The sequence below is a fragment of the Camelus dromedarius genome, chromosome X (genome assembly GCF_036321535.1).
Source record: "Camelus dromedarius isolate mCamDro1 chromosome X, mCamDro1.pat, whole genome shotgun sequence".
Classification (NCBI taxonomy): domain Eukaryota; kingdom Metazoa; phylum Chordata; class Mammalia; order Artiodactyla; family Camelidae; genus Camelus; species Camelus dromedarius.
In genome coordinates, this window is record NC_087472.1 from 93,527,175 (window position 1) to 93,536,399 (window position 9,225).

The 9,225-nt window shown below is 41.5% G+C and overlaps 1 protein-coding gene across 1 annotated transcript; it reads right to left on the minus strand.

Annotated features, from left to right (window-relative positions):
* Positions 1-3,096: 3,096 nt before the first annotated feature.
* On the minus strand, positions 3,097-4,137 carry LOC105099159 (melanoma-associated antigen B10-like). The gene is given in 3 exon segments (XM_064482967.1): positions 3,097-3,667; positions 3,669-3,949; positions 4,042-4,137. Coding segments are annotated over 3 exon segments (948 nt in total).
* Positions 4,138-9,225: the final 5,088 nt, after the last annotated feature.

Here is a 9,225-nt window from a genome sequence, read left to right on the forward strand (position 1 = left end):
AATCATAGCAACAAATGAAAACAGTTTATATGTCCATCAGGAGAAGAATGGTTAAATTAATTTTGGTACATACCCACCTTAGAATACTGGGAATAGTTAAGAGAGTGAGATGAATCTATATGTGCTCTCAGGGAAAGATCCTGCATTCATTTTAGTAAGTGGCAAGTGTAAGAGGCAGAACAATGTGTATGCTGTTATTCATGTGTATTAAAAAACTGACAATGTATTTTTACAACACATCTATGTAAGAAAAAATCTAGAATAAGTTTTTAAATAACAATTTTTAAATTCTGGTTGCTTCTGAGGAGAGGGGTGAATTTTAGAGGAATTTGATAAGGAAGGGGAATTGCGATCCATTCACATTGTTAGAATTTTGGGGCAATAAGAGCATTTGCACTATTACTTAAAACCAAAATTTTCTTTAGGGGCAAATATAGAGACAAGATGCAGTGGAAGAATGTTCACTTTTTCTTTTCTTGTCAAGAATAGCAGTCTACCCTGGAACCATTTTTCACCTCCTAGAAGGACACCTGAGTTTTTAGGAATTCTGTCTTTGTAGATGTTTGCTTACACCGTGATTTCCATGATCTTTTCTCATCTGCTGCTTATGGAGGAACCTTTGGATTTGAACAACAAGGTGAACTCACTTACTGGTTTAAGTGGTCAATGGCCAATCTCAAATCAGCCCATTAAAATTCTACTGCAATTGTCAGGGTGGTTTCCAAAACCTCCTAACTCCAGGGTTATTATCCTAAGAACCAGTAGATTCTATGCCAAATCAGTCATCAGCAGATTTGAAAAACACTTTAAGAACGTGATGGAGGCACCCGCTGTCTGAAGTGAACAATTACATGGAAAGGGCAGCCGCTATCAGAGAGTCCACAGTGAGAAACGGGATCCGTAGGGAGGTGGGATGCTCTAAGTCAGGGGAAGCCAGGGGATGTGGGCCATCTGTTCCTCTGGGAGCAGAGGGCAGCTTCCTGAGGAAGTTGCACAGAAGAGCTGACCAGCGGGTCAGCTTCCAGTTTGGACACGTGGGCACACTGGGGAAAACCCAGGGGAAGGGCGCTGTCATGTGGGAAAATGCTTGGACTGATCACTCAGGCTGGGACCAGGGCAGTCAGCTCTCAAGGAACCCTGGGGTGAAGAGCGGGAGGATCCTGGGTAAATGAAGCCCCCAGACAGTCCCCAAATTGTGTTTGGTTCTCGTTTTCACCCTCCTTCTTTAGGCCTCCTTTTAGTATTTTGGCCACAGAGTCCTTCTTTTCATTGTGAAGCAGTGAAAAGACAAATGAATTAATGGACACAAGGTCTGTCTCAGGCTGGGAGAAGTGGAACAGTGTGGGCTGTAGAGGAATTCAGATCAGGGCTGAAGTCCCAGCCCTGTCACTAGCTATGTGAACTCAGCACATTACCAAATTCTGTGAGTCTCAGATGCTTCATCAATTAAGTGTGTTTGATAAGCCTTGTCTTCTAGGACTGTTGGAATATGTAAATATATGTGATCACCTGGCACAGTGACCAGTGTGCATTAAAACTTAAAAAAATGGCAATTATTGCTGTGATTTTTTTGACTCCAGATAATACCAACCCTCTTGCCGAGATTTTTGTTTTGTTTTGCTATTGTTTTAATCCAGGAAATGTCTGAGAATATGCAGTACTGTAGGATGCTGAGCACCAAGTCAGCCAAAAATTCTACTTAATGAGAAAATATACCTTGGTAAATCATCCCCCTTAGAGGATGTATTATTTAATTGGGTGTTGGGGAATCCTCCCCATCTGGATGTAACTCATAGCTCCTAAAATATGTGTCAGGAACCAACTTCTTTCCTCCCTCCCCTGGATCCAAATAACCCCTATTTTCATTCATTTACCCTCTCCCAAAATCAAGCTCTCCCTTAGAGTTTGCTAGATTTTACTCAAGATAACCTAATTAAAATGCCCTATTAACAGAGCAGGCTCTGCTTCTCCTGGTCCAGGGCAAAGAGTGACAGCACTGTGGCTTCTTGGCACTCCACCTCAAGAAATTATACCCTTATTTATCAGAAACTCCCTGGTGATGATGTGGATAAGTCACCTAGTTTGTGCACTGTGTTCTCCTGCACTGGGACAAGAGCACAGGGTACCTTCCACCCCTGCCGCAGGTGGAAGGTTCTCTCTGGTTAATCCATGATCCCAAAGTAACTGCTGAAAGCAGTTCTCCATTGAAAGCTTGATTTCACAACTCTGAGACACACCACCCAAGGGTCTGGTCCTTGCTCACCACCCTCACACCCGCCTCTGACCCACTGCCCATCTTAACTTAAAATTACCTCTCATTGAAGGACTTGAGGTTTTCCAGAGCTCCAAGTTTTCTTGCCTCAGGACATTCACACTTGCGTGCTCTCATCTGGACCTCTCTCACCTCCCCCAACTCATCCTTCTTTTCACTCCTTTTTTTTTTTTTTTTTGTCTTAGAGGGTATTTCACCACCTTCCTTATATAATGGCTGTTTTTAGACTCTATAATTCAATGGGCAAAGGCTCAGTCTTCTTTTTCTACCATCCCCCATACTACCATGGAGCCTTCTAAAGAGGATACTCAATTAATATTTGAGAGGGAAAAAAAACAGTGAACAATTTATTATGATTTAATTTTTCCTAAATTATTGAATAAATGAAACAAGTTCAAGTATATAACTTTTATTTTACAGAAAAGCAGAATACAAGGAATAAGGGAAACCAAGAATGAACCATCTTTTACTTTTTTCTCTATTTTTAATCTCAACTGTTTTACTGCTAATTTCTTTCACATTTCTAAGGAAATGCCTATACCAATGCTATTCCAGATCACTAAACAAGCTAGACTGTTATCCAATTTGTTTAATAAAATAGAAAAACTCTTACTCTTAAACCTCATAAACAGCATTAAGTATGTAAGCAACATCATTCATGCACTTAGATTCTGAAGCTAATTTTTTAAAAAGAAGCAACATTTGAAAACTTTCCTCAACAGCAACAAAACATAAATCTATGTTACTCAAATATGTTATGCACTGTGATCCCTCCAGCACCACCAAAGCTCCCACACTACTTCAGGAAAATGCTTCAGATTTCACTACAGGTGGGAGAAGCTGCCCTGAAAATTGGCCCCGGAACGTACACTGACCAAGGCACCAGTGCGAATCATAGCTGCAGCTCTGGCTCGGGCTCTCTCTTCCTTATCTCTCAAAGCCTCTTCATACCAGGATGGGAAGGCACTGGGGACTGTATTGTGGATCTTAGCCAAGAACTCAAGGACTTTCATCTTGCTGGTTTCCGCACAGGCTCTTGGACCCCACAGGAACTCATAGTGGGGAGGATCACTGTTGGGCACCTGGCGGTACTCCAGGTATCTTTCCTGCACCAAATCTTCAGTGATGAGCTTCTTGGGGTCCCCATACATGAGGTGCTTCTTTGCAGCATATATCCCCATCACATTGAGTACTTCCCAGATATCCTCCTCAGTGGCACAGTTGCCTTTCATGAAGATCACACAGAGGATCGTCATAAGGAGGCCGGTCTTGGGCGTGATCTCCTCACCCCTCAGCCTCTCATCACTGGTGCGCTGGAATTTGCTGACAAGGGCATAGCAGTGCCTGGTGGGGTCGACTTCCTTCACATCAATGCCAAAGGCCAGCAGCATCAGAGGCTTTTCTGAGGATCTCATGGAGGTGCTCCTTGTACCTTTTGATGACATGCTTCATAATATCTTCCTTTGTAATGGGCTCTCTCACGTTATACTTGTGCAGCAGGAATTGCACCAACAGAATTGCCTTCTGGTCTAGAGGGGTTCTGCAGGAATAATCAGTGCTGGGTGATGCCTGGGAGATGCTTGGTTTTTCTTCATCCTGGCTCTTGGCACCTTCATCATATCTTGTGCATGAAACACCTGCAGAAGTAGTGGTAGTGGATGGGGCTCTCTGAGACCCCTGGTATTTTCTACCTGACCCAGCAGCAGGGGAACTCTGGAGATTACCACCAAAAGGAAGGCATTGGGGGGAGGGGGCCCTTCTGCTGCTGCTGCAGTGACCTGAACATCTTGGAGACGCTGAGTCTCACTCCTGGCCTGACGGCATTTCTCACAGGTGTGGAGCTTACTCTTTTGTCCCCGAGGCATGATGGCACAAGTCAGGAGCAGCAGTTAGGAGTGTGGGCAGCATAGCAGGCAATGAGGGCACCTGGAGGAGGGAGAGGATGCTGTGAGCACCTTCAGCAGGGAGATTCCTCCCTGGCTGTAACCACAGTTGCCTCTGCAGGTTTCTGTGAGGGCACTGCTCTCATACCCGACAGGGCTCCTTTTCTGATCAATCAGTTTCCTGAGAACCGTGCAGAGGAAGTTAAGAGTGTACTTTGGATTGGCAGGTCTAGGCTCTGTGGGATCCCCTCTGTTCTGAGGTGGAGAATCCTCTCAGTTCACATTAAGGATCGTTCTGTCAATTGTTGGCAGGGCCCACTCCTCCTCCCTTCTGCGGCTCTGAAGCTAAACTCCTTCCACCAATGGCCTTCCCTCTGAGACCCCTGAGGAGAAAATGAGGGAGAGCCTTAGCTGCCTGCCTCTGCTGGGGACTTCCAGAGCTGACAAAAGGAGCAGGGCTTTATGCAATCCCCTTTGTCTTGATTAGGGTTTTTAGTCATCACTCAAGTCACCTCCCCCACCAGACCAAGACCCCCACCTCCTGGAGTTGGACCGCTCTGCCCTGGGCCTCCCAGGGTAGACCGCAGGGACAGCAAGGGTGTGTTCAGAGTTGAGAATACCTTCAGTCCTTGCTCAGGCTCCTCTCCTTGCCTCTGAACAAACCCTGGGATGTTTCCCTCTGTTGATCTGACTCTACCAGCCTCAGATCAAAGTCTTCATTCCTTGAGACCTCGAGGCAGAGTTGAGGGGGCGTTGGGCCTAACAGCCATGCCACGGGCCTCTTGGTGTGGGGCAGATCGGAGCGGGGTTCCGTGAGGTCTCCTTTGTTCTAGTGAGGTGTGTTCCCGCAATTCTAAGTGTCCTCACCTTGACTCTCAGCATCGCCTCTCCCCTCCAGAGACCTGAGGCTGCCCTCCTCAGACCTGAGACCCTGAGGGTGGAAGTCAGTCAGTACCTCATGGCGACAGCTCTGCCCTGGGCTTCCCAGGAGTGAAAAGCAAGGGTGGGCTCTGTGCGGGTCCCTCTATTCTGGGGTGGGTTATCCCCTCTGTTTTCAGGGTTGAGGCAGGGAGTCAGGTGTCCTCCTTTTGGCTGCTTCTTTAAAGACTTCCTGGGTAATACTAACTTTGAAAGCTCTGAGCTGTTTCCCTATTACAGACCTTGCAGAAAATGGATAAAATTCTCAGGCTAGATAGGAGATGGGAAAGTTGCAGCACAAGGCAGGGTCCCAGGACGAGTGGTGGGCTGTGAAGAGAAAAAACACACCGGTCCATTGCATTTGTTTGCCAGCCAGACTTAGACTTTGGGGAAAACTCTACTCTAAAAGATGTACTTTCTGAGCGGAAGAAGCTGTACTGCATGATTTTGTGAGACCCAGACCTTTTGATATTATCTAACGTTGCTCAGTCCAGTGCAGTCATTTTTATTTTCTGACCCTCATTCATACTAAGAAATATATTTACATCCCTAACAAGTGTGTGTATTTTTTCATGAAAGAACACCTACCCTTGTTAAGTGTGGTTCACTCTTTTCATTCCTTGTATTTGATTATAATATTACTTTTTAAAAAATCAGTCCTCACCCTTTAAAGAGGTTTTGGGTTATTACTACCAGCTTTTGGAGTCATACTGTTTCAAAAAAAACCCCACCAAACTCTGGTGCCATCCTGATATTACCCCATGGTCCTGGCACATGGCTCTGAAGAGCTGCCTCAAGTTCCTTCAGTGAAGCAGTAGAAATTCATTGTCCCAGGGCTCTCTGGAAGAATCAAGGGCTGAACTTTAAAAATCTTTCCTCCAACCAACCCTGTCATCTGCCTCTCTTGCAGCCACAAACTAGTCTCAACGTAAAGGCATGCCCTTACCTGCCCACACTCAGGTTCTAGTTCAACACGGACTTACTCTGTTCCAGGGGATCCTCATTTATGTTGTTTTGCCATTGCAGATATTGTTCTCTTTCATCATCTTTCATTCTCCCTTTTATAGTTTCTCCACGATTAAGCTTAGGAAACAGAAGCCCGCATCTGGTAGCCATCTTGAAAGCTGCATATGAGGCTATGTATTAGTACGCTCAGGCTGCCATAACAAAATACCACAGACTGGGTGTCTTAACAACAGCATTTTATTTTATCACAGTTCTAGAGGCTAGTAGTCCCTGATAAAGGCACCAGGAGATTCAGTTTCTGGTAAGAGCTCTCTTCCTGGCTTCTTGCTGTGTCCTCACATGGACTCTTTTCTGTAAATACACACACTCACACACAGAGGGTGATAGCTGGTGTGTCTTTCTCTTATAAGGACATCAGCCCTATTGGATTAGGGCCCCACTCTTATGACCTCATTTAGCCTTAATAACCTCCCTAAAGACCCTATCTCTAAATACAGTCACACTGGGGACTAGAGCTTCAACATATGAATTGGGGATGGAGGGGACACAATTCAGTCCATAGCAGGTAGTAAATCAGTAAATAATTTAAGGAGAACTCATATATTTACAATATTCTTTTCCCCATGAATAAATAAACATAGTGTACTCCTGTATTTATTTGGGATTTCTTTCTCTATCAGTACATTTTTATAGTTGCCTCCAAAAAGATTGTGTATATTTTTGTTAAGTTTCTTTTTAGGTAAAATTTGGTTATTGCTGCTGTTTTTACTGGGATATTTTCTATTAATTATCTTAATTAGCTATTGATTTTATGTGGCTTGCTCCTGATTTTGGTATAGTCATCTTATATACAATGGCTTTTGGAGTCTCTTATTCATTTCAGTATTTTGTGCACTGGTTCCTTTGGATTTTCCTAGAAGATCATATTGTTGGCATTTATTACCTCTGTCTTTTCAATATTCCTCCTCATATTTATTCTTATACTCTTATTCCTCTAGTTATATATTCTAGTCCACTTTTAAACAGTAGATATAGTACCATAACATCTATGTTTTTGTCCTGACTTTGATGGGCATGCTTCTAACATTTCACATTTATCTAAATTTGCTGTAGATTTTATGAAATGGAAATTCTCTTCAAATGTTATTTTACTCAAGTTTTTTTACCATGAATGGGTGGCAAATATTTTTTTTCAAAGGATTTTTCTATATCCCTGGACATGATCAAATGCATTTTACCCTCTAATCTATCAGTGCAGAGAAATTCCAGTTGACAGTTCTTTGTAATGTTATAATATCTTTGCATTTCTTGAATTCAGTCTGTTTATTCACTGCTATATTGGATATGCAACAGGTTTACTTAGGATACATGTCTCTATGTAAGTAAGCTAAGCTCAAGTGATTTCTTTCTTGGGGTGTCCTTATTTGGTCTTTGTATCAAGGTCAGCACACCTGTTAAAATGAGTTAGTAATTTCTCATCAATAGATTACTAGCTAATGAAAATGTGAAATAAAGATATGATATTTATAATGATCATTTTAACTAGAGAAATTATCAATGGTATACAGCAGTAGAAAGAAGAATATAATGATCTCAATATATCTGACACTCAGCATCAACAATTATCAGTAGTTAAAGCTTAAAAGTAATAGTCAGAGGTAAATGTTGATCCTATTAACATTTGTTAGATTTTTACTTCTAGAAATTACTAGACAAGAAATATAAATGAATTTGATTGCTATTTTAATTGTTCTAATGGAAAAAAATAGACAACATGCAAAACTAAATAAGTAATGTCATCAGAGAGAAGGAAACTATAAGAAAGAATCAAAACTAAATGCTAGAAATCAAAAGTATAGTAAGAGAAATGAGAAAACACCTTTGACAGGCTCATTAGTAGATGTGACACAGTTGAAGAAACAATCAGTAAACCTGAAGATGGTGAATTGCAGCCTCCCCAACAGAATCAAAAAGAGAAACAAAGAACAAAAAAATTAACAGAACATAAAATCATACAAAATGCTCAGTTAATACCAGAGAGCACAAAAAAGGGATATAAAAAAAGAACAAATGCAACAAGTAGAAAACAGTTACACAAATAGTAGACTTTAGTAAAACCAACTCCCTAATCACTTTAAATGTGAATAAGTACACCAGCTAAAGCAAAAATTGTCAGACTGGATAAAAAAATAAATTTAAAAAAAGATTCAACTATATGCTATCTATAAAAAACCCACTTTATGTATCAATACTTTGGCTAAAAGTAAAAGGTCAAGGGATTTTAGGACAGTGAAACTCTTCTGTGTGATCCTATAATGGTGGACATAGCATTATGCATCTGTCAAAATCTATAGGGTTTATATAACACAGAGAGTGAACCCCAGTGTAAACTATGGAGCCTATTTAATAATAATATATTAATATTAGTTTATTAATTGTAACAAATGCACCACACTAATGCAAGATGTCAGTAATAGGGGAAACTATGTGTATGTATCAGGGTGGAAGTAAATGGAAACTAGTACTTTAGGCTCAATTTTTCTGCAAGTCTAAAACTACTCTAAAAAATAATAATATCTATTAATTTAAAAGAGAAGAAGGAAAATTCACATATGTGGTGGACACATAACCAGCTTAGTGTAATTGAACTAAATCTTTATTGTAATTGAACTAAAACATTCAAGCAAGGGTCAGCTGCAGAAAATGAAGGAGTCTTTAGATGATGTGATGGATTATCTTGTTAAGAACATACCTCTCAACTGTCTGGTAGGTTTCTTTTATCCGTAGCTGACCAAGTCTCAGAATGTTTAAGACCAACGTGCAGGGAGAAACAGGGCCTAGCAACCTGAGCACAAAACATATTAAACTTATCCCTTTCACCAATGCATGGTGCAGCCAGCCAGATGACACCATCTGTTATGTTGAAATTAACCTGTTAGGCAAATCTGTATTCAGGAAGTAGATACCTAGAAAATTGATCCTCACACGTGGTCATTTCCAGCTGAATAAAGAACTTTAAGGATTCTAACATTAACAGATAAATTCTGTTGTTTCCTTGGCTGGTGAAAAACGAATGGTAGACTTATCAGAGCCTAGCCAGAACTCACGGAAAGTTTAAGTGCACTCGTGGTCTCATTCTGTGGCCATTGTGTTGTGGCTCATTCTGTGGCCATTATGTTCTATTAA